At 36.8% G+C, this 25,480-nt stretch overlaps 2 protein-coding genes across 22 annotated transcripts in view; both read left to right on the plus strand.

Moving 5' to 3' along the window:
- Positions 1 to 498: 498 nt before the first annotated feature.
- Gfat2 (glucosamine-fructose-6-phosphate aminotransferase 2) lies at positions 499 to 15,863 on the plus strand. 4 transcript variants are annotated; one of them, XM_035875260.2, is made up of 14 exons: positions 499 to 1,525; positions 8,058 to 8,165; positions 8,664 to 8,753; positions 8,992 to 9,135; positions 9,216 to 9,382; positions 9,569 to 9,710; positions 10,912 to 10,935; positions 11,829 to 11,849; positions 12,942 to 13,099; positions 13,188 to 13,427; positions 13,512 to 13,955; positions 14,068 to 14,223; positions 14,310 to 14,438; positions 14,505 to 15,863. In XM_035875260.2, exons 1-14 carry the CDS (start codon positions 1,519 to 1,521, stop codon positions 14,748 to 14,750), a joined length of 2,076 nt encoding a protein of 691 aa, XP_035731153.1. In that variant the 5' UTR covers positions 499 to 1,518; the 3' UTR covers positions 14,751 to 15,863. The 4 variants fall into 4 exon arrangements, with proteins under 4 accessions (XP_035731153.1, XP_035731155.1, XP_035731152.1 ...); XM_035875259.2 differs by lacking the exon at positions 499 to 1,525 and adding an exon at positions 6,007 to 6,194; XM_035875262.2 differs by lacking the exons at positions 499 to 1,525; positions 10,912 to 10,935 and adding an exon at positions 6,006 to 6,194.
- Positions 15,864 to 17,187: 1,324 nt separating this feature from the next.
- CaMKII (Calcium/calmodulin-dependent protein kinase II) overlaps positions 17,188 to 25,480 on the plus strand; it is a 64,702-nt gene continuing 56,409 nt past the window's right edge. For 8 of the 18 annotated variants that reach the window (XM_035875269.2, XM_085664433.1, XM_035875272.2 and 5 more), the window contains exon 1: positions 17,189 to 18,431. In XM_035875269.2, the coding sequence (XP_035731162.2) occupies positions 18,367 to 18,431 (65 nt within the window). In that variant the 5' untranslated portion in view covers positions 17,189 to 18,366. Of the gene's footprint in view, positions 18,432 to 25,480 lie in introns of all 18 variants that reach the window. The other 10 variants (XM_085664429.1, XM_035875264.2, XM_035875266.2 and 7 more) reach the window with 4 other exon arrangements.

Raw genomic sequence — 25,480 nt, forward strand, 5'->3', positions numbered from 1 at the left:
AAATGGATATGTAAAAGTTCTCTAACGCTAATCGCTACATATCGCATAGTTTACTTTGATTAGTCTTAACACATATGTATAGTGCAACGTAATATAATAACCCTCATATATTTAGTGTAAGTTGTTCAGTTGTTATATTTTGTTGGTTAATAAAAATATAGCTGCAAAATTATGTACACATATATAGATATAGATATATATATATATATATATATATAAATTTTGTTAATGACGATAGAGATATACGTTGAAAAGTCTGCCGGAGTAAATGTTCGAAAACGTTAGAATTTAATTGACTCGCGTAGATAGTGTTATCGTCGATCGTGATAATTATAAAATTATCGAGAAAAAGATTAGAATCCGGCGAGTTAATTCGAAAGAGTAAATAGGAAGATATACTACGTTATCGACGAAATCTAAAATCTTATTACCAGTCGAGCATTTTACGGTGGCGCACTCTAAAAGTACGGTCGATAATTTCTTATCCTCTCTGTACAGTTCTCTACGAGAAGACGCGGATGGTGGTGCGATTGAGGAGAGCCTCGCGAGAAAATAGCAAATGGAACATGAACGATCCTTCCTTTTACCACGAATCACCACATTCCGTTTGTTCTCGAACATTAATGAACGAACGATCGTTCGTAGGCCACATTTATTCGCGATAGAAAACTCGTTACGGGCTTTAATTCTCGTCGGTTGATGTATTTCAAGATGGCGACAACTTAAGAACAAACAAAATAGGCGTTGCTTCGAAGTTACGCAGTCGATATTCTTTATCATTAAGAGTCTGGGGTTCCTTCCCGATGATACGCGGACGCAGGCCACTTTGTAGTCGAAGTGAAAGGCGACGGTGAAAGGCGGAGGAAGAGGGAGAGAGAGAGAGAGAAAGAGAGAGAGAAGATAGGACGACTGAAAATGGCCAAGGCGAATGACTCTCTTTGTATCGGTTGTTGCTGAAGAAAAAGCAACGGAGACACAATACGGCGCGGGAGAAAAAGAGAAAGGAAGAGAAAAAGAAAGAAAGAGAGAGACACAAAAGGTGTGCCGGTAGGGCGGCGGTTTGTGCGCGCGCACACGGTCAAGCCGCTACACGAGAGATTGTGTTTGTATTGTGTGTACGTATCATAAGAGCGATGTGCGCGGTATCGCGTGGCTCAGACCAACTTGGACCGTACATTTGAGCGGGACTTGGTGTTCGACCACGTACTTACCTACGTACATATACGATCGCGCTTTACTGCCAGCTGGAGAGTAGTTGACCTATCTAAAATCAGGAATTAAAGGATTACTTACTGTTTATCCGAACGTATAATAGATTGCCCAGTGGCTATCAATCGAGACTTTTAATTCGATCAAATTCATACGATTTCCTTTGATTCGTCGAATAGAACGGAGGAAGGAAACAAAAATAAAAACAGATAAAAAACAGAATAAAGGATAAAGAAAAAAAAAAAGAAACAAAAGAGAGAGAGAGAGAGAGAGAGAGAGGGGAAAAAAGAAAAAGAAAAATTTGACGACATGTGCGGTGAGTACTATTAACTTTACAATATTTTTCCTCTTATCGTATATATAACTATACGTGCATATTAAATATACATATGTTTATGTACATATAGACGACGTCGTCTCGTTTATTGGACGACGAAGTGCAATTGAGAAATTATCCTTTGTATCTTTTACGCCATCAGTCCATCATCTCCTTATTTTTTTCCTCCTTCTTTGGCCTCCTACCTTCGATCCTATCGTAAATTCTATTATTATATTTTTCTATTTTTCTTTCTTTCTTTTCTTTTTTGTTTTTTTTTTTTCTTCTTCCGAGAAAGAAGGAAGTAGAGTTTCCTATCGCGAAGTAAGACGACCGATCTCCTTCCGTCTCGAGTGAGTTCGGTTTAAATACGAAGGGGAACTTGGGGGACGCTTGGGGAGATCAAAGCTAGTAAACTAGCGGAAAACGTGTAGATAGTAGATAGATAAATGGATAAAGAGAGAGAGAGAGAGAGAGAGAGACAGAGGATTGTCGATGACAGGCGGCGCGTAGGCGGTAAGCTTCATTTTTGTATTTTCTACAGTGCCGCATTAGTAAACGATGCTTCAACGATCACCGAGATTGCGTCTGGCTTAATGGAAGTTTTTTTTTCTTTCGTTTCTTTTTCAAATTTGCGTGTGTTATCATTACTTTATTTTTCTATCTCCCCTCTCTCTCTCTCTCTCTCTACCCCTCCATCTACTTCTTTTTATCTCACACGTAAGCACGTACTCTTTTCTTTTTTCGATTCTCTTTCTCTATAATATCCCTTTGAGATAATAAAACAACGATCTAAAAGTTTTTCGTTAATTCTGCTTTTATATGTTGCGTTCATTCCACCAACGAGAAAGGAAACTAAATCCTCGCTAAAGAAATTCATTTGGGTCCCCGTTATCTGCGTAAAAACTTTTTCATCTTTTTTTTTTCTTTCTTTCTTTCTTTCTTTCTCGTCTTTTTTCTTTTTCTTCTTCTTCTATTTTTTTATGTCTCGCGTATTAGAAAACTCGATAAGGTAAAGATAAGGTTAACGATATTTCCGCGATCAAAATGGAATTTCAACGCGCTCAAGATTAATTGTATTATATTAATTTTAGGTAAAATTTATAAATGAATATTTCGACGTCAATTTCGTTGCATTGCTCGATGTCTACAATGCATGAATATGTTTCATTTCACGTTGTTTTTAACGAGCCCTATTGACCTCTGTTTATTTCTCGTTTAGAAGATTTCGAGTTGCATTCTTCTAATCTGATTATTATTAATATTATTATTATTATTGTTATTGCTGTTATTATTATTACTATTACTATAATTATTATTATAGTTTATTTGGTGCTGTAGATAAGTCTTAATAGATTGTTTAGATCAAGGAAAAGCATTCCTCGATAAATGCGCATTTGGATTCTTATTAATAACTTATCGATAGAGTATATACTATTAGCTAATATAGATATACAAACTTTTGCTATAACGAAGGTTTTAATGAAAAAGAAGAGAAAAAAGAAAAAAAAAAAAAGAGTCGAAGGTGTCGGAATTTAGATAAGAATCAACGACGTTCGCAAAGATAGTAGAAACTTTTTCTTTCTTTTTTTTTTCTTTTTTTTTTTTTTTTTCTTTTTCAAGAACGCAGAGTTGATTACTGCCCCTCGGATAAGAGTCCCCTCGCCCCGTCCTCTTTCTCTTCCTTTTTCTAATTTTTATACTCCGACGCATACTTTATCTTTCTTTTCTCTTTTTCTTTTCCTTTTTTCTTTAAAGTAAAAAAGAAAAGGAACGTAAATATGCGAATGTTGTCTATTCAACGAAGTGTAACTTTTATTGATTAATAGTCGACGTAATGCTTCGCGTAAATTATCGTCCAATGTCGTTCGATGGAAACCTAAGAACAATTAAATTAGAATTATGAACGTACGTACGTAAAGTCCAACCTTCAAATAATATGCAAAATAATAGATGACATTTAATACACGAGAGAGTTTTGAGGACATTTAATTTTTTTCTTCCTATCTTCTTTTCTTTTTTCCTTTTTTTTTCTTTTTTTTTTTTTTGAGATCATCATTCCGAAAGTCTATAAACTTTCTTTTCGACGTTTTATAATAAAATTCCTGGAGAATGAGAGAGAAAGAGAGAGAGTTAAAAGTAATATCGCTACATTACGAAATTAAATTATGTAAGATATTTTTAGTCGTAGTAATAAGATGTTCCCAATCGTTTCTATTACCGGCGAAAGTATTTTATTAAAATTTAATATCCAACGTACTTCACGAAGAAAATAAAATTGAAGCTATCGATGTGGCCTAAAAAGAGAAAGGAGGGAAAGAAAAATTCTTTGGCTCTTTCGTAACATTTGCAATTCGTTATCAATGAAAAAATTCGAGTAAGATGGAAGTGTAATAATTAAATTTTATATACTTGGTATTCTTTAGTCTCTCTCTTATTTTTTGTTTCTGTACACACTCTCTTACTTTCTCTAACTCTAAAGATACATCTTTTTAAAAGGTTGAAATTCCAAAGAGAATCGAAATCGACGACCGACGAAGCTCGTGACCTTTTCTTTAATCAAGTAATCGACGTACGTGCGAATGTACCTACATAGATGGATTGAATAGATGAACGGATGGACGGATAGATGAATGGATGGTTATAAAAATGATATATGTACAAGTGAACTTTCGTTGCAGAAAATTTCGTCATCCGCGTCATCCTTCTTGTGTTTCAAGTTAAATCGAGACGATGGTGTTTCGAAAACATTTCGTATTAAATGAGCACTTTAGAAATATCTAATATTTATTGATAAATAAATAAATAAATAAATAAATATATATATATATATATATATATATATATATATATATATATATATGTAGCAGAAACTCGTTTTAGATAGCGTTCGATGTTTCGCTATTAGAATTTAATGAACGGATTTCCTGTGATTGAGAAATAATATTCAAGTTGGAAACTAATATTTTACATTCAACGAACGTTCATTTTTAAGAATACATCTTTTATAACTAAAACTCAATTCGATTCGATGATCGTACAAAAATGTATTACTCGTCAGATAGGTTTTATTTCATTTGAATTTCATATCGTCATGTCCGCGTCAGCCGTCCGTAATTTTTCTAACAAGGATATTGCAACAATAACAAGGATTTGCAATAAAGATCATCGACATCGATGCTAATGTTTTTACCTTTTTTCTTTTTTTTTTCTTTCTTTCTTCCTAGCTTAAAATTTTTCAAAACAAATTTTACATTCGAGGGACAGAAAAGAATCAAGAAGATTTTATTCAAAGGACGGTATAATATGCCACGTTGCAAAGTAGTTATATCTTCGATGGTATTTCGACTATTCGTTGACGTTCGAGATATACAACAACACGATCGAGTGAAAGTTTCCTCGCGGCGTACCCGAAACCGAACGAGCTTGCTACCGTGACATTTAGATTATACACTCAGACAGAGGCATAGAATACAAACACCCTGGCAAACCTCCTCGGAGGACATGGAATTCTTATATTTTTTGCATCCTTTCCTTTCTTTCATTTTTCTTTCCTTCTTTTTTCTCCGTGACTAAAAGAGAATTCGAAAACCAGATTGTTGTTTGTCCAATCCGTTGGAAATTTCGATTGGTCACCGAAATTATTGTCCTTGATCGTTAGACGACGATTTCGAGGAGACGATATTTTTTTTTCGCGAAGAAAAGATGAAGAGAAAAGAAGAAAGAAAGAAAAAGAAAAAAAAAAAAAAGAGAAAAAGAAAATAAAATGGAACAATGGCCGTAACAATCGTAGAGCATTCAAAGTATTTTGTGTCAGTGGGTCGAAAGGTCAAGTTCGTCTATCGGTTCGTCTGGCCTAATAGAAGAAGATCGTGACACATCGTCGTCGTGTTTGCTTCTAACGTCCTAGACCTCCCCTCTTTTCTTTTCGGTCGTTCAACCCCCGTCCCCTCCCATCTCCCTCTCAATTCAAACCGAAGACAAAGTTGTTCCCTCTCACGAAAAGATTCGAAACCGCTATGCGCGTAGATCGCACATCCCCATGAGATTTGTTCTTTTCCTAAAAATCTTCGGGATTTGCTTTTTGCATTGATGATACTGAGATAGGTGCTCGAGGAAGATAAAGTTAAACTCGTTGAAAACAATCTTGTTGGATTTGATGAGTCCGAATGATTTTTTTTCTAACAATTTTATAATGATTTTATATCTTTTTAACAAGGTATGGTTATCGATCATTTAAAAACCTAACTCTCCTATCTATCTATTGGTATAAAAGAAAAGTAATATCCGGTAAATCATAGTGATTAATCTCAATGTAATCCTTGCGATTAGCGATTGCAGCAATAATAATTATTTCACGATAGATTTGTTCTTTCTCTCAATCGATATGATGACGACGACGCGTTACTATCGATAAGAGACCTATCATTCTTTAACGCAGGGAAGTAGTATAAGAAAATTTCCTTCTATCGTATTACTCGAGTGTGCTAGTACAAAAGCTTTTCAATTGTTACCGATCGACTCAATTGTTAACTACTGGCTCTTCGGACGAAATCGATTAGATCGAGTTAGACGAGTTAGATACGCGGACGAGCACATAGATATTCAACTCGATTATATATTTACTAATTGATCTTTTTTTTTTTCACCTTCGAAATGACCGATGGGGGTAAGTTTCGATATTTTCTTTTATAAGGGGCGGGGGGGGGGAGAGGGAAAGTACATTTTTCAGAACAAAAAAAAAATAGAATACAACGAAACACAATTTTAATTTAATTCTCTGGCAAGTAAAACTTTTTCTATTAAAGTAATTATATAGTTTATCTCACAAATGTATTTACCATGAATGACGCTAACAAGGGTCGGCTATCTTTTTTTCCTTAAGGAAAGTCATCCAAAGGTCGTATTGTATACACATTAATATTAGGATAAAATTCATTTAGAAATAAGAACGTAGCGATCTCTTATCGATCGTGTTATTGTCTAGTCTCTTTATCTTTTACGGTCGTATTACTTTTGAATCGATTAGTTAAATTGCATTGTTATAATATTAATAAATTATTTATACTAGAAGGACTATTTCATACATTTACATTTACATTGACATAGGAACGAAACATGACCAATATAATAGTTTCGGCTAATAGTAAGTCTCCTTCGACACTTCTCGACTTTCCCTTTCACTAACGCATACAAATGTGCCTACAAGATTTGTTAGTTTCTTTCTTTGTCTGTTCTGGTGCTCACAGGTCGCAAAGGTGCTTTACCGCCGTACGTACATACATACTATACGTATCATATATATGTATATACATATATATGCGTAAATACATATTATTAATGCTCTCTCTTTCTCTCTCTCTCTCTCTCTTTTTCTTTTTCTTTCTCATGGGCGTCGGCTTTTTTGCGCTTTGAAAAAAAAAAGCGCCTGCGATTTCACATCGACCTTTGTTCTTTTGCTTTTACGTATTTTAGCCGATGAAATAAAATATATATATGTAAAAAAAAAAGAAAAAAAAAAAAAACAGGAGTACCGTTTCCCATTCCGGAATGTTGTCTGAGGCTCTCGCGTTCATTAAATCGAATTCCACTTTCTCGTACTATCAAAATGACGACCTTCGTAAACAGCAGAGATTCGTGATGCAAAAACACTTTGGTCTGCGATCGTTGATTTATTGAGCGTATTCATTAAATATAACAAATGCGTTCGGGAAGAAAAATTTTATGATTTATTTGTTTATTTATTTATTTATTATTTCGTTTTTCCTTAAAAAAGAAAATAGACTTTTATTAATATACACGTGGAAATGACATATCGAATTTTATTTGTACAAAGTAATGCGAATCCTTGAAAGCTTAATCCGGACTTCCTTAATATTGCGATTGTAAATTTATATGCAAACGAATGGAATATAAAAATACGTTCGCAAAATGAAACTTTATTAATTATTTTTCTTTTGTTCTTCTATTTTAATTTTTCTTTCTCTTCGAAAATATATTTTTTTAATACATCTACTGGATCAACCAACGTATTCAATTTTATCTTCACAAAATAACGTGTTTGAATCCATTATTAAATTTTAGTCCGGGATTCCTTAATATTGCGACCGTAAATTTGTATAGAAATGAATTGAATATAATAATACGTTCGCAAACAAAAATTTATTAATTTTTCTCTTTGAAAAAAAGAGGAATATATGTATTGTATATATATATATAATTTTTTTTAATATATAAACTAAGTCAATGCATTGAATTTTATTTTTGCTAAATAAAACAATTTTGAATTTGTATCATAGAAAGTCTGATTTAGAGTCTCTTAATAAGCGATATCATTCTAAAACAACACTCTAAAAGTTGGCGCAGCAGCGAATTGTACGGGTCGATATTCGAGCTCTTTTACGCTACCCCCAATATACATACGCGTACACGAAAGTATAAACTTACACACACACACACACACACACACAAATATATATATATATATATACAAAATACATATTTCACTAATTATAGATTCACTGATTTACAGGAATATTCGCTTACCTTAACTATCTAACGCCGAAAAGTAGGAAGGAGATTTTGGAGCTTCTCGTAGGTGGATTGAAAAGATTGGAATACCGTGGATATGATTCTGCAGGTAATTAAATAAATGAATAAAATAATTATGATAATTCTTAATTGAAAATTTAAATGAACAATATATTGAAATAAAATGAAATGAAATAAAAAAAGAAAAAAAAATGGCTATAAACATATGTATGTATTTATAATGCGCGTACTACATAACTATAGTAATATACGCGATATAAACTTTTATTTTGTGGTTTAAGCATTAATATTTGTAACATGTAATAAGATCCATCGAATGCAACGCGTGTCCTTGGTTTTCTTGTTCAGTTATTTAGTAATAATAAATGGGACCAACCTCGGTTTGCCTTCTAGAGACTCGTATTGCGGTTTTACAATTTTTCGGATCGAATTTCTCGTTCGATCCACAACGATTAAACGGCGTTTTAAATAATAATAATAATAATAAAAAAAAAACAATAATAATAATAATAATAAAAAAACAATAATAATAATAATATAAAGTGATACGTAGATATGTAGGAAATCATATTAAATTAATTTTCAGGCGTTGCCCTTGATTCAGCCGGAGGGAAAGATATTTCCATCATCAAAAAAACTGGAAAGGTCAAGGCACTGGAGGAGGAAATCTTTCACCGTAAGTGGCGACATTTGTTTGTTTATTTTTTTTTTCTTCTCCTTCTTTCACCATTGAAGGACGTTTTACCTTATTTATCGACATGCACATAATCGCTTTGAACGGGGGAAAATACTTGTCCTTTCTCACATACAACAGTCCGCGTTTGCTATTAATAGTCAAAGAAGCTATTTACGTACTTCCATTCATCAAGTCGTTCTTTTTTAATAGCTTTTTTTTCTTCTATGGCACATTGCAGGTACCGACGTTGATTTTGAATCTAAAACCGATAGTCACGTTGGCATTGCCCATACGCGTTGGGCTACTCACGGTGTACCATCCGAAGTGAATTCGCATCCTCAACGATCCGATTTCGAGCATAGCTTTGTCGTTGTTCACAATGGTAACATTATCGTGTTTATTAATTTTTAAAAGAAGAAAATAATATTGGCTTTTCTATCGTAAAACATTTTGTCAAATCAGGTATCGTGACGAATTACAAAGAAGTAAAGACCTTGTTAGAGCAAAGGGGATACGTTTTCGAGAGCGAAACCGATACCGAAGTGATTGCCAAATTAATTCATCATCTTTGGAACATTCATCCAGGATACTCTTTCCGTGAACTTGTAGAGCAAGTTGTACAACAAATCGTAAGTTCTGTTATAATGTAATTATAAGAAATATTATTTACATTATATTAATAAGTTCATTCATAGTTATTATCATACAATGGTAAATAATAGTTATTAACGTCTAAATGTTGACACGCGAAAATGATTTATTGTGTTGATACAAACGAATGACAAAGATGCTCAAAGAAAATGGTTTTGTCGTAGGAAGGGGCATTTGCATTATGTTTCAAGAGCAAACATTTCCCAGGCGAGTGCGTAGCTACAAGAAGAGGCTCGCCTCTTCTCGTTGGTATCAAAACGAAAACGAGATTGGCCACCGATCACGTGCCCATTTTATATGGCAAAGGTGAGTCGTATGGAAAGAACAGTTTTTCCTTCTTTATGGCAAATGAATTTAAAACGTCTCAATAATTGTACGAGATTAAATATCGAAACGATGATAGACCACCAACGCAGGATCAATAGTTGCGAGAGATCGTGTCATAGTAAATATGATGCGCTATTACTTTTTTTTTTTCTTCATCTCTTTTTTTTCATTCTTTCTTTCTTTCCCCTTTTTTCTTCTTCTTTTTTTAATCGAACCTCTTTGCTCTACGATTCGCGTTTCCATTCGATCGCCTATGATAATTTGACATTGGTTAAAACAAAGGACAAAGGTGAGCCGTTCCAAAAGGTGAGCTGTTTTACCAATTAATAATAATTTATTATAAAAATGTATTTACAGATTATTTTTTTTTTCTTTTTTTTTTTTTTTAATACGACAAAAATTAAGTAGTACTTTATTTAGATATAGCTTTATATAACTTGGATCGAAGATAATCGATCATCGGATAATGATAAATTTCGACGATCATCATTTGCATGTAATCTAATAGTTAATACAATTTTCTCATGGGATTTCATTTTCCATTAACTTTGACTCGTTACTAATAGAACACGCTTCTTCTAAACACGCGATTACCAAAGAAAATGACAGTGCTAACGTGATCGTCTCGATACATCTTATTGAAAATAACGATTCTCTTTCGTATTTCGTAAAGTAATAACTCTATATCCTTTTTGTAATATATTTACGTATACAGCTAGTATGTAGAGGAGTATAACGTAAAAGTTGATATGTGTGTGTTTCTTAACATAGACTAAAGAAATTGATTCGTTATCATTTGTTAAGCTACGTTGTTTTTGCTGCGTTAGATGTAAGAAATTAACAATTTGGGATTCTCTTTATATCTTATTTATTATTATTATTATGATTATTATTATTATTATTATTATTATTTATTTTTTTTTTTTAATTAATCAATCTCAACAAAATGCATGACAAATAATTCTCGTTTTTATAAAAAAAATCTTTATTTATTTATTTGTTTACTTACTTCTTCTATTTTTATTTCTTCTTCTTCTTCCTCTTTGTAATTTTTATATATCGTCAATCGCACGCAGACTTCTTCTCCTCGAGTGAATTTTTAATATGGATATTATACGAGTGTTTCTTTTGCATGAACATCTTCTTCCGGTTTTGTTCTACAACTTTTCATCCCAAACAGATGACCCACAACCCGCGAGCAAAGGTATATGTTCTCAATATAAATAACTCTGTTTTGCTCTGTAGACAGCTTTGGCTTGATTATATATACATACATACATACGTACATTCATACATACATACATACATACATACATACATACATACATACATACATACATACATACATACATACATACATACATACATACATACATACATACATACATACATACATACATGCATACATGCATGCATACATACATACATACATACATACATACATACATACATACATACATACATACATACATACATACATACATACATACATACATACATATATACATGCATACATGCGTGCATAGGTACGTATATATTTTACATTTGTATGTATGTATATCAGGGGTCCCCAAACTTAACGACAAATGATGATTCATGTGAGAGCTTTCGAAGTAACAGACCGGACGGTTAGAGACATGTCCTTATATTACTTACAGGTATTTCAATGTCCAAGAAAAACATCCGCCGGTCAAAAGAAAATCTTTGATGCTCTAGTTTGAGGATTCCTGGCATAGAGTCGAACTCCATTAAGGAGGTCGCAAAAAAAAATATATTGCGAACCCTTACAAATTTTATTTATTTTTTTTTTGTGTTATACTTTTAGTAATCCTTGGAATATTCGTTCTGTGTTACTCGAAGCATACTCGCCTGCTGTGTCCTTTTTAACGTGTGTTTTATTTTTCTTATACATATATATATTTTTTTTTTTTTTTATTTTTCATTTTGTACATATCTAATTGTCATGTGTATATATATTTTTTTATTATTTTTCTTTAAATTATGTTATACTTTAGTTCGTAATACCTGGTATTACTCATTTTTACTAATGATTTTGTTTTCTTTTTCGTTTCCCTCTCTACAATCCAATCCGTGCAGAAGGTGACACGTCGTCTCAAGGTATATCATTTTTTCATTTAAGTTTATGCTTCTATCGTTGCTTATTTGTTTGTTAAATTGGTTAAGGGTAACATTTCATATTACTGGCCGACCATGGAAAATGCACGAACGACTATGTACTTAATTGGCCGCTAGTAACCATGATCTCACAATTACGCGCACGTTTTGGTTCCTTACATGATTGTTTCATGGCTAAATGATGTTAAAAGGAAAGTAGTCATGATTGGTGAGTTTTTGAAAAATAAAAAATATCTATGTACTCCTCGTGGTACTCTGTTACATGTCGGTATATTACGCTTCGTTTCATCCGATATTGCTGTCACTAATCGGTGAAGTATAACACACTGAATATACATAAAACGTTTAAGCATATTTTGACAAAACCTATACCGGTTAAAACTATGAAAGCGATATATGCGATATATTATACTATTAGACACATATATATATATATATATAATATATACATATATCGTTGAATTATGCCTGTCACGTTACGAACCAGCCTGGTGTTGGGCTTCATGAAAGAAGGAAAGCAGCAGAACGACAAAGTAGACTAACTGGTAAATTATTATGCTCTCTCTGTCTCTCTCTCTCTCTCTCTCTCTCTCTCTCTCTCTCTCTCTCTCTCCCCCAACTCTATTGGTAAATATATGGAGAATATACCCATCGTTTACGTGTAAACGGTACTTTAATACATTGATTTCCCCTTTGCTGGTATACGTACGTACATATGATCGTTTTAAATCGTTTACACGTCGTTGAAATTCACAATCGTTTAACAAACTTTTTTATCTTATCTCTAACACGATAACATTTATTATTTCTTCGGTATAAAATATAAAATATCATTTAGTAGGGAGAGAGGAATACACATATGGTAGAAAATTTAACATAAATTGTGAACGGTAAAAGAAGAGGGAAAAAGAGACAAAAAGAAATTAAAAAGTAGAAAAAAAGGTACAAAGTTACTCGATGTACGAAATGACGAATTATGTCGTCTTTCGTGAAGGTGGAAAAAAAAGAAAATAAAAAAGAAAGAAAGAAAAAGAAAAATTCGATCGACTAAAGATAAAAATGATTAAATCTCAGATCATCGTCCTCATGGCCGCAATGCCGAGCTTCCTGTGATACCTCGAAGCGAAAGTACGTCCGAATTTCAGCCTTTGGAAGACAAAGAGGTCGAGTACTTTTTTGCATCCGACGCCAGTGCCGTGATCGAGCACACCAATCGTGTCATCTTCCTTGAGGTAATATTTTCTCTCGATTATTTTTCATCCCTTTCACAAAATACGATTTACGTTCAACGAGAAAATAAGTACAATGTATCGTTTAAAGGACGACGATGTGGCTGCCGTTAAAGAAGGAGCTCTCAGTATCCATCGACTCCGTCGTTACCTGGATGATCCTCATGCGAGAGAGATCACGACCCTTAAAATGGAGATTCAACAGATCATGAAGGGTAACTATCAATATTTCATGCAAAAGGAGATATTTGAACAGCCTGAATCGGTGGTGAACACGATGAGAGGTCGTTTGAATTTCCAAGACAACTCTGTAACATTAGGTGGCATCAAGGTAAAATTATTAATCTTCCTTCGATTACATAAAATAATAAAATAATCTTGAACTTGGCTTATGATATATACATATTTTTTTTAGGACTATATTCCCGAGATAAAGAGATGCAGACGATTGATGCTTATCGGATGTGGCACGAGTTATCACTCTGCCATTGCGACGAGACAACTACTCGAAGAATTAACCGAACTCCCTGTAATGGTCGAATTGGCCTCAGACTTTTTGGATAGAAATACTCCAGTTTTTCGGGACGACGTGTGCTTTTTTATCTCGCAATCGGGCGAAACCGCTGATACCTTGATGGCATTGAGATATTGCAAAGGTCGAGGAGCTTTGATTGTCGGTATCACAAATACCGTTGGTAGTAGTATTTGTCGAGAATCGCATTGCGGTGTACACATTAATGCTGGCCCTGAGATCGGTGTGGCCAGTACAAAAGCATACACTTCTCAGTTTATTTCGTTAGTAATGTTTGCATTGGTCATGAGCGAGGATAGAATCTCTCTCGGTGCGAGACGTCAGCAGGTACTTGTTTTTTCTCTCTTTCTCCTTTCACCTCCATATCCTCATTCGAATTAAGATATGATCGCAACAGAGACTTCGAAGAGATTTCATTGACGATTTATATTTGAAATAGATCATAGAGGGATTGAAGAATTTGGACAAGCTGATTCGGGAGGTTTTGAAATTGGACGACGAGGTGAAGGAATTGGCAAAGTCCTTGTTCCAACATAAGTCTCTTTTGATCATGGGTAGGGGATATAATTTTGCCACGTGTATGGAAGGTGCCTTGGTAAGCAACGATTTATCTATCTTCATCTTTTGGATAATGTTTATTTTCATTTGTTGTTTCTTTTTTTTTTTTTTTTCGATTCGAAGAAAGTGAAAGAATTGACCTACATGCACAGCGAAGGAATTATGGCGGGTGAATTGAAGCATGGTCCCTTGGCTCTGGTCGATGATTCGATGCCCGTAATCATGATCGTTATGAGAGATCCTGTATACGTGGTAAGTTCGTCGATCGATCGTGTCTCTTTGAATCTTCCTCTAATACGATTATTGTTTTATTTTTAGAAATGCATGAATGCTCTACAACAAGTAACGGCGCGCGAAGGCAAACCTATCGTCATTTGCGAGGAAGGAGACAAGGAAACGAAATCCTTTGCGTATAAGGCACTCGAAATACCAAAAACTGTCGATTGCCTACAGGGTATCCTTACTGTCATCCCTATGCAATTGTTATCTTTTCACATTGCCGTTTTACGTGGCTGCAACGTTGATTGTCCACGTAATTTGGCAAAATCCGTTACCGTCGAGTAAAGGCTCATTAAATCGATCCTTTCGACGAGTAGTTAAGCAGATGGGGGGAGAGAGAGAGAGAGGGAGAGATAGAGTGAGAGAGAGTGAGAGAGAGAGAGAGAGAAAGAGGGAGAGATAGAGAGAGAGGGAGAGAGAGAGAGAGAGAGAGAGAGAGATCGTGCGACGAACTTGAACTTTCTAATCTTTCAAAAGCACAGAGTATTTATCCATCGGCAATAAATGATCATTCCGATCGTTTGTTCGTATTATAGGACTCGTTGTACGATTATAAAATAAGACAACCACGTTGTCGTTTATAAGGATAACAAATTTTTCATGATTCTTTTTCTCTCAAGGACCAACAGGGCTGTGCATTTAATCGACGCGTCGAGTTCGAAAGTAATTTTTCAATGGCGAATCGAACGTATATAATACGGTTGATTCGAATCTCGGGTATAATGCAATATGATGAAATATGATATAGAATACTTTCGAGTTACTGTACCGACGATACGACCAGGATTTTGAATACTTCGTAATAAGTAAGCGAACGAACCAGAGCTGTGGGATCGCATAAATTTATAAGAGAGAGATAAACATTCTTTTACATTTTCCATTTGTACGAGGGAATAATTTCAATTATTGCATTTACGGAAATAAGAAGACTGTATAATCCATAAATCGTTATTATTCTTTGTTTCGTACGACACATGTGATATTATCGATTAGAACGTGTTTTATGAGAGACTGCGAAAAAGATTTTTACACTCGAGGCGATCGTTACGAAATCCTCCGTAGATCGGTCTTTTTATGTCACATTGAAAATGATTTTGCATAGGTACGCGAGTTTATTCGAAATTATAGCCAAATCGTTCGTACGATTAAAATTGATCGTTGAAATATCTCATGTCATCCCAATTAATTACCGATGAAAGGCTAACTCATTACGCGTTTGAGCGGACAAGGTAGAGTAAGAGAGTTTTTAAGTAATTATATAGATAAGTCATTAACAAACACGAGCGTAGACGTAGAACGTCATTTTATACCGAAAACAAATTTTCACGAATATAAGACGGATATATAGCTCTTATCGATTTTGATCCCCTAATAAAAAAAAAAAAAAAAAAAAAAAAAGACGGACCATTACGATCAGACGATTTTGACTCTTTTGTATGTGGGAAAGAATTTCACGAATTTGTTGTATTTTTAAGTGATTCCTATCAAGAATAGAACCTATATTTTCCAGAAATCTTTCGTATAAAAAAATATGATTTTTAGAAACAGATATTACCATATGTGCACAATCGATATTTATCATTATACGCATAAACATATTTTATCTTTGTTATTTAAATTACTTATGGAGTTTGTAATCACTCATCCTTGATTTAAAATCGTTAGAATCGTTCAAACTTGCGAATAAAAACTTGCATGCTATGAGAAATTAAAATGAAACATGCGTTTGCTAATATTTCGTGAAAGGGACTGCTAAAGGATGTTTGTTACTTCTAATGCGAACCGTTTGATTACACGCACACATACACACACACACACACACACAGAAGAAGGGATGTATAGGTGATCAATAAAAGTTATTATAGTCATAAAGTTAAATTTTACTATTTCAATGATACTTTTAGTATCGCTTAATCCATATTTTCAGAGCTTTAGAGGTTATGTTAGATTTATATTTCGAATCGGTTTTTCTTTCTAGCACGAATTCTCCACGGAGAAAAAGGATCGATTTGAAATAAGAACGAATAAAAGAGGAAACGTAGTGAATAATAATTACAAAATATTAAAAATAATTTATAAAAATAGTAAAATATAAAAATATCGATTCCTTTCCAACATTGTTATTTTTCACATGTCACGTTCCATATGTTACTTCGTTCTCGGCCTTGATTGCATCGGTTTTCGTCGTTTCGTACGATATTCGATATCGTCGGTTCGTGCAAAAACAATTTTACCTCGCGCGATATTCAAGACGCGGGAAATCAGGAAAAATATGAAAGTTGTCGTTGGCGCGTAATAAGTATCGCGGAAAGAACAATTTTGAATTTCGAGAAAAATTTTGCCGAAAGACGACGATTAATTAACTCATCTTTCGTTAGTCCACGTCGTTTAATTAATCATTATAATAGGAAAGGTAAATTTCATTGAAAATATTCATTTTGAACGTTTAAATCTAACCCATGTTAAGATTTTTAAACGATTGTTGGCTAAATGTAGATCCACGTCGACGTTCATTTACAATGATCAGGAAGCATCGTTCGTTTGCGCATTATCAACGCGATTTGTGGGGATTCGACGCGAGAATAGCAACGACAGAGAGAGAGAGAGAGAGAGATATACGCGTGGTCATCGCCATTACCGACGGTAACGCGAGGCAGTAGTGGCGGCCAAAGACTAAAGGACCGCCTGGTTGCTGTTCGATTGCAAGGGAGGGGAGAAGGAGTACTACGCGAGTCAGTCGACGATCTGCCGGCCGAGAGCGCGGATGCGTCGGACGAGATTGTAGTCGTCGTACGGTGCATCGCAGAGATTATTATTCGCTCGGCACGTTCGCCCTTTCAACCCTCTCTCCTGAGAGCACCGCAAAATAATAATAATAACAATAATAATAATAATAATAATAATCGCTCTCGGCACGTCGTTATTCTCCAACGTCGTCGTTTTCGTCGTTGTCGAATATCATCGTCACTGTCGTTGTCGTCGTCGTCGTCTTCGTTATCGTCGTCGTCGTCGTCGTCGTCCTTGCCGTGGTAAACGTTCTCCTTGTCTCTCAATAATTATCGTCATTGCTGTTGCGAACGGAGAGAGGGGATAAAGAGTGATAGAGGGGGAAGGAGAAAGAGAGGGAAGAAGCGGAGAAGCAAAGGCGCCACCCCTGAGTGGTAAAGTCTTTCCGCCCAACCAACCCTGTCGTGAAAGAAAGAGAGAGGAAGCTTGCCAACCGTAGGGGCAAACTAACGAATTAGAAGGAAACGAACGAACGAACGAACGAACGAACGAACAAACGAACGAACGAACGAACGATCGAACGAACGAATAAACGAACGAATAAATAAACGAATAAACGAACGAATAAATGAACGAATAAACGAACGAACGAAGGAAAGAAGGAAGGAAGGAAGGAGCGAACGGGCGTGCGAACGAGCGCTATTCTGCCAGCGCCACGGCGATTCCCCTCTATCGATCGAATTTGACCTGCGAAGTTTCCCCTAGCGTCGACGGTCTCACCGCCGTCGTTCGCCACCACCACCGCCGTCGCCGCCGTCGTCGTCGTCGTCGTCGTCATCATCGTCGTCGTCGTGTCGCCGCCGTTGCCGTCGTTCGCCGTCGCCTTCGTCGTTTCTCGTCGTTGTCGTTGCTGTTGTCGTCGTTGACGTCGTTGCCGTCGCCGTTGCCGTTGCCGTCTACGCCGCCGCCACCACCACCACCACCACCACCGCCGCTACCGCCGCCGTCGTCGTCGCCGCCGTCGTCGTCGTCGTCGTCGTCGTCGTGTGTGCGGTTAGTGTGACACAGCCGAGCAGTGCTGGCTATCGTACACTTGGATCCACCGGCGTGCCCAACTGATTAACAGACACACACACACACACATACACACCTATACAGGATTAACGCGCTCGGCATGGCTGCCCCAGCCGCCTGCACGCGGTTTAGTGACAACTATGATCTCAAGGAGGAACTCGGCAAGTAAGTGCCCTCTCCTTCGTTTCTTTTACTTTCTTCCTTTATTTTTCTTTTCTTTTTCTATTTTTTTTATTTTTTTTTTTTATTCTTTATGATCCATCCATATCTCCTCCCCCGAGGAAAGTAGGTAGGGGATCGTCGGTATAAAGAGTTACACCCTTCGAACGTTCGCCGGTGTGTAGGATCGATCGATCGCCGCTTATCTCCGCTACCACGGATAAACGGAGAGATCGTTTGCTCTCCTTAATCCGTAGATAATCTATCTATAATACTCGTTGCAATCGAGAATACGAAACATTCTGTTCGTTTGATCCTGCGTATAAAAAAGAGAGAGAGAGAGAGAGAGAGTGTGTGAGAAGAAAACAACTTATATATATATATATATAGGTATAAGAGAAAAAGAGAGAGGAAAAAACATTTTGAAATGTTTCACGTTTGATAAATCGACGACGTTTATTCATTCGAAGCAACGCGTCGTAGATAAAGAGAGCGGGCATCGCCTTGCGACGGTACGTGCCTAGCAGCAGCAGACGACGACGACGACGACGACGACGACGACGACGACGACGACGACGACAACGACGACGACGCGCCGCGTCGCGTCGGCCATGACCGTACTCCGTCGCCTCTCTCTCTCTCTCTTTCTCTTTTCCGCATATGCCTGAGTGTGTACATCTTTCTCGCCGCAGCTGCCCCCTTTCCTCCACCGAAAGCAGCAGGTTCTCTACTCTCTCTCTCTCTCTCTCTCTCTTTTTCTGCGTCTCTGTACCGATCGGGTCTCTGTTCGCGTAAGTTAAAGCGACTTCCCCGCGCCTTGTCTTATTTCTCGTCTATCTATATTTAAGCGTCACGGCTCCCGTAGGCGCTCCAACGCTATATATAAAACGTTCGGGGCGCCTGCTACTAACTCGACGATGCCGTTACCGACCTCGGTGGTACTCCTCCTCCTCCTCCTCCTCGTCCTCTCCTTCGTTAGTTACCACTGTAACTATTGCGTTTCGTATCCTAAGCGCTTCTCGTACCAATCGTCGATCGAAAGAGGGGGGTTGGTAGGGGGAACCCCGTCGACGCCAATGAGAACGCATTCGAACGATCCGGCGGCGGATCTTTGCAACGACGAATCGATATATAGAGCCACTTTACGCATATTCCTCGTCGAGTAATTACTTATCGATCTTACTTTCTCCGCTTTTTCTTCTTTCTTTTTTTTTTTTTTTTTTTTTTTCCTCTCTTATTTATTCGTTTATTCGTTTGACTAACGTAGTTTAATATACGACGCTTCGTACCAATCGAAGTTTGATTAAAAGCAAACGAATAATGATGAATATTATCTTTATATATAGAAAGAAAATTATAATATAATTAACGCGTATATATTTCTATTATGTTTATATACGATATATACCTTTAACATTTACAATTGGATTTTCTTTTTCAATAGCCCGAAAGATCTTTGATTCTCTCTCTCTCTCTCTCTCTCTCTCTCGTTTTCTCATTTTTTCCCTCCGGCGCTATCCTCACTTTCTGTCGCACTCCCCTCCTCACCGCCGCCATAACCGGCGCTCACCCTTTTTTTACCCCTCTGATCTCGCTCGCAGCCTTCGTGTGCGCTCGCCAGAGCATAACGCCACACTTCGTACCTTGAATGCTCCAATCATGCTCTCTCTCTCTCTCTCTCTCTCTCTCTCTCTCTCTCTCTCTCTCTCTCTCTCTCTCTCTCTCTCTCTTTATCTATCTATCTATCTCTTCCCTTCGTCGTCGTCCTTCACACCTTTTTTCCGTTTAATTTACTCTATTTTATACTCATCTCATCGGAGCCACCTTTTTTCTTCCTCCTTTATGCCTAGCCGATATGACCGTGTGGGAGAGGGGAGGAGGTAGATAGGGTAGGTAGATAGGTTGGTAGGTTGGTAGGTAGGTACTACATATGTATTGCACGGGGTCGTGCGTAGTTTTATTATCGGCGATATGGAAAAGTCGCGGGCAACTTGGCGACGTTCGTCGCTTACTGCGCTCACGTTATCCTCGATAATTCAAGTCGGCGTCGTTCGACATTTTACTTTTACTGATAAAGGCAACTCGTCCTTCGTCGGGCTAGGATCGATCGACGATCGGTTTTTTTAATCTTTCGCTTCGTCCATGCGGAAGATCTGTTCGATTTCTACGGAAAAAAAAAGAAAAAAAAAAGAAAGAAAAATAGAAGAAAAAGGAAATAAAAAAGGAATGAACGGAGAACATAGAGGAAGATCGATGACTTGTTTTTCATAAATAATAATCTTACATCCAACGATGAAAATTATTTCCGGCTAAGTCCGTCTTTCGTTTTTAATTTTAAAATCGTAGAACTTTATCTAAACCCGATACCTTCGTAGAAGTTTTTTACTTTTTTTAATAATTTTCATATCGTTCTCTCTTTCTCTCTCTCTCTGTCTTTCTCTCAGGTAGCCTCACTGAAATTTCTTCGATTACGACGTAGGAACGAATCTAGCGAGATTGTAGAGCCGGCTCGCGACCAAACCAATTCGAATGTTGATTTTGGCAACGTTTGGCGCTGGCATTAAAGAACGGAGATAAATATTGGCTCTTATAAAGAAGCCACCAGGGAAATACGAATTCCCGTTACGAAGTTGCGCCTCGTATCGATACCCCACGCCCCGCCCGACCTCAGGTCCCCCCATCTCCCATAAACCTTCTTTCATGATCGACCAACCGACCTTCTTTTATTCTCTTTTTTTCTATCCATCGATATGTAACATAAGCGGATTGCTTAATGCTTAACTTATACTTTTGGTTATATCTAACTCTGTACGTATGCTATGTAAATAGGTAACACATATAAATCGAAAATCATTTAGATAAATAGATCATGGAAAACGTTAAGAATCCTATACGTTTCGTTCATGAACTTTGGTACGTGCAATTTGTATCGTCCTTGCGAATTTCGACTTGGTCGTCGCCATTCTTTTGCGGTCTATACGAAAGGATGTTCCTTTGGATGAGATGGCTAGGGGTGGGGAGAGAATACGAGGGCCGACAATATGGCATGTAATAATACGACTACGAGGGAAAACGAGTTTATTACGGATTTATCTGTTCTCTCTCTCTCTCTCTCTGTCTCTCTCTCTCTCTTTCTTTCTTTCTCTCGATCGTCGAAGAAAATCGAGTTTTACGAAGGGAAAAGAAAAGTAGGAACTAAAAATACAGATGAATGGATGGATGAATGTTAATTAGAAAGAAAATAGCCGGGGAAATAGTTGGGAGGAATGGAAAGAGAAAGAAAAATGTACGGAGACTAACGACTTGCGGAAGAACTTTGTCTCCGTCGCTTATTATTTCTCTTTTTCTTTTTTTCTCTTGTATTTTTTTTTTTATTTTTTTATTTTTTTTATATTGTCTTCGCTTCGTACGTTACACGTTCTCTCCTTATCTTCTACCCTTCTCTTTATTTCCTTCTACCCTCTATCATCTCTCTTTCTCTTTCTCTCTCTCTCTCTCTCTCTCTCTCTCTCAACTTTGAGTGGCAATTAAGTTTCGAAAGCAGACGCGAGTTAACGCGTTTTCCCATCGGTACGCGGAAGCTGCGAAAGGAGCTGTCCTTACGTTCTTCCTTTCTCTCTCTCTCTCTCTCTCTCTCTCTCTCTCTCTCTCTTTGTAGAAGATACTATGCGAATTACGGGAGTAAAACGCTAAAGCGAGGTGCGGAGGAACAGAAGAGATGAGAAAAGGGCGTCTTTAGAGATCGTAAACGTCGACGATTGCTTATCTCTTTCGGGCCTCTCGTTTTACGTTCCAAGGGATCTTTCGAACGAACAAGGGGTAATTCGTTTATTTCTTTTTCTTATTATTTTTATTTTGTTATACTTTTTCGTAAAATAATTTACTTACGTACGTTCGTTCATTCGTTTTAGATGATACGATATATATATATATATATATATATATATATATATATATATATATATATTATACATATATACGTAGTGTACGTATTTACGTAAGATCTGTGTAAGCGCGATACATTGATCATCTAATAAGTTTAGCACAAAGCCAAGTGTTCGACTTGTCAACTTACAATGTAGAATTGTGTCAAATCGCATGGTATGGTTCGCTGACTCGTCGGTGTGTAGCACGTGTTGCGAACATTCCTCTATCTGAATCGAACGACATTCCTTTTGTTTGATGTATTTACAAAGAGTAAGGAACGATTCAAATACTACCATTTCATTTTTAATTCTCTACGATATTTTATCCAGCCATTTTACCTAACGACTTTTTCTTTTTTGCTTTTCTTTCACAAAAAACTTCTCTCAACGACCTCGTTACGTCGCCCATTTTTTTTCCTTTTCCTTCTTTCTTCTTCTATTTCTCTTTCTCTCTCTCTCTCTCTCTCTCTCTCTCTCTCTCTCTCTTTCTTTTTTTTTCTTTTTTGCTTGTGCTTGAGTGATAAGTATAAGCTACGACGGAATCACGACGGATAGAATCGTTTAAAATTTTCCACGTGTAGCTTCCACGTACGATGATAATACTCGATCGAGACGTAAAAAATCAATTGTTTACAATTAACGAGATCCGGTTGTGATAAAGTCGTCTAACGTATGTACGTACGTACGTACGTTCTATCGTTCGTTCGTAGTTTCAAGTTTCGGCCTATCGATTAGCGTCCTCGTTAATTCGTGATAATTATTTCGTGAGGAGAATAGGATATAACAATCGTGCCATAGAGATTAGATCCTTCTGTCCTATTTCTCGCCTACAGCAGGGAGATCGATTCGCAGGTGTACACTTTCTTTCCCCTCGTCCTTTTTTCTTTCTTTTTTCTTTTTTTTTTTTTTCGATTAATATTAAATTATACGAGGGAGGAATCTCGTTAAGACGAGGGCGAATGCTTTCCAGTGCACTCGAGTTGCACTTTTAGTTTTCCGAGCGGTTTCTCTTTTCTCTTTTGTGACCGAATCTACGTACACAGCGAAGCATGTAACTCGATCACTTTGATTATTTCCTTTGGCAAAGAAAGGGAGAGAGAGAGAGAGAGAGTGCGACTTTAATTTTTTTATTTTCTCTCTCTCTCTCTCTCATTCTCTCTCTCTCTCATTCTCTCTCTCTCACTCACTCATTCTCTTGGAAAAATTCGATTTGAGGAGCCCGCTGCGAATGTTGTGTTTCGCGGTGCTCGTCGCCGGGCTTTAGTCTCTTGATAAACAAATTAAGGCCAATTGAAAAAGTTAAAGTGGCTTTCGATGATTTCGACGAAAGAGTTTCATGAAAAGTAGGTAAATAAATGAACACGTAGATATACCATTCAATTCGTAATATTCATCGGCGATAATTCAGAAGAACGGACGGAAGTGTTTGTCTTAGAAAAATGCATTATACGATCGTATCGTTGCATAAACCAGATGGACCCTTGCAGGAGAGAGAGAGATAGAGAGAGAGTTTTAAAGAGAATATTAAAAATAGATCTCCCTATTCGTACGTCGTCCTTCAAATGACGAAATATCTCATCTCTCTCTTTCCCCGCGTCTCTCTCTCTCTCTCTCTCTCTCTCTCTATCTCTTTTTCCTCATCTTCCAGCCTTGATCGTTATTTATCGTACCGTTTGCCCTCGCGATTCTCAATAAATATTAGATCGAGCAAAGTGAAAGCGTCGGGTCTACGCGTCTGATTCGTTTCTCCAGGAGGATATATGAAATGTAAAATGAAGAGATAAGCTGGGAGATATCGAATGAAAGATAAAAGACGAAGGTAATAATTGATAGGTCGTTCCGTAAACCTTCTCGTAGATCTTTCTCTTTCTCTCTCTCTCTCTCTCTCTCTCTCTCTCTCTCTCTCTCTGTCTCTAATACGGCACGTGGGCCATCGGATCTCTTATTTTTCATCCTTTTTCGATGTGCTCGGCTCACCTCGGCGGATCTCGGACAGATTCGAGCTTGAGAGGGCAAGCCACCTGTCCTGTAACGTCCTCCCTGGGGACATTCCCGAGGCGAGCACGATCGATAAGCCGCCACCTTCCTCCCTACCTTCTCCATTTATGTAACTACTTATATACCATAGTTAGTAGTAGTAGTAGTAATACATAGGTAAATATAGCTATACGTTTACGCCTTATATAAACTTTTACATACTTTTTCTAAACGGACGAACGCAAAGCGTTAACTCTTATTAAAATTATCATCGATTCGAGAAGGCCTTTAGAAGCGACGAGCGTGTTAAACAATGAACGACTATCGGCTTTTTAGGCTTCGCACGGCAGAGAGAGAGAGAGAGAGAGAGAAATATTGTTTATTTATTTATTATATACGTTTTGCGTCGCGTTTTCGTCCCAACGTTCTTTTGAGTATCGCCGGGAAAAAAAATGATACGAAGAATTATTATCGCAAACCTTTTTAGCCCTTGTAGATAGATAGATAGATAGATAGATAGATAGATAGATAGATATTGATTCAGAACAGAAGATAAATGGAAATCGTAGAATCTTTCATTTCGTCGCGATATATTTGAGGTGCATCGATCGAACATGCATTTTTCGACCTTTTGAAAAACTATACTCCTGATACACGTACACTTCGACTTTTATTTTTTGTTATTTAATTTAATCGCATGTCCGACGATTGCGTTCGTAGTATGTATAAATATATCTATGTAACCTATGACCTTTGAAGTTCCCCTCAAGTTCGTAATATTATTTTTGGATATATCACTCGAGCTGCTACCTTTATGACCAGCTCTCTCTCTCTCTCTCTCTCTCTCTCTCTCTCTCTCTCGTATCGTTTCGGAATTTTTATTTTTCCGATTCGTCCGTCGACGCATCCTGGCGATCTATATAAACTTCGATTTCGCTTATAAATACTACCGATGGTTTTTTCTTCTTTTTTTTTTTCTTTTTTCTCTTTCGAAATAACGCGTAATCAACATCCGGAAATGAAATTCGCATGGAAAATCGTACGGAATGTAATTGCTTAAATTTGTGTCGAGTAGGACCGATACAAGCAGAGGTAACTCTTCCTGTACGAAGGTATGAACTTCGCACACAACTTCTCTTATACCGGAGTTTC

This window comes from Vespa mandarinia, unplaced genomic scaffold, assembly GCF_050613455.1.
Source record: "Vespa mandarinia isolate Hongniang unplaced genomic scaffold, ASM5061345v1 scaffold_58, whole genome shotgun sequence".
Taxonomy (NCBI): Eukaryota; Metazoa; Arthropoda; class Insecta; order Hymenoptera; family Vespidae; genus Vespa; species Vespa mandarinia.

Excerpts from the sequence above, each read along its gene's own strand:
- Gfat2 (XM_035875259.2), top strand. Across the intron at positions 9,136-9,215 it reads CTTTGTCGTTGTTCACAATG|GTATCGTGACGAATTACAAA; the intron begins GTAACATTATCG and ends TTGTCAAATCAG. Across the intron at positions 9,711-10,911 it reads GCCCATTTTATATGGCAAAG|ATGACCCACAACCCGCGAGC; the intron begins GTGAGTCGTATG and ends CATCCCAAACAG.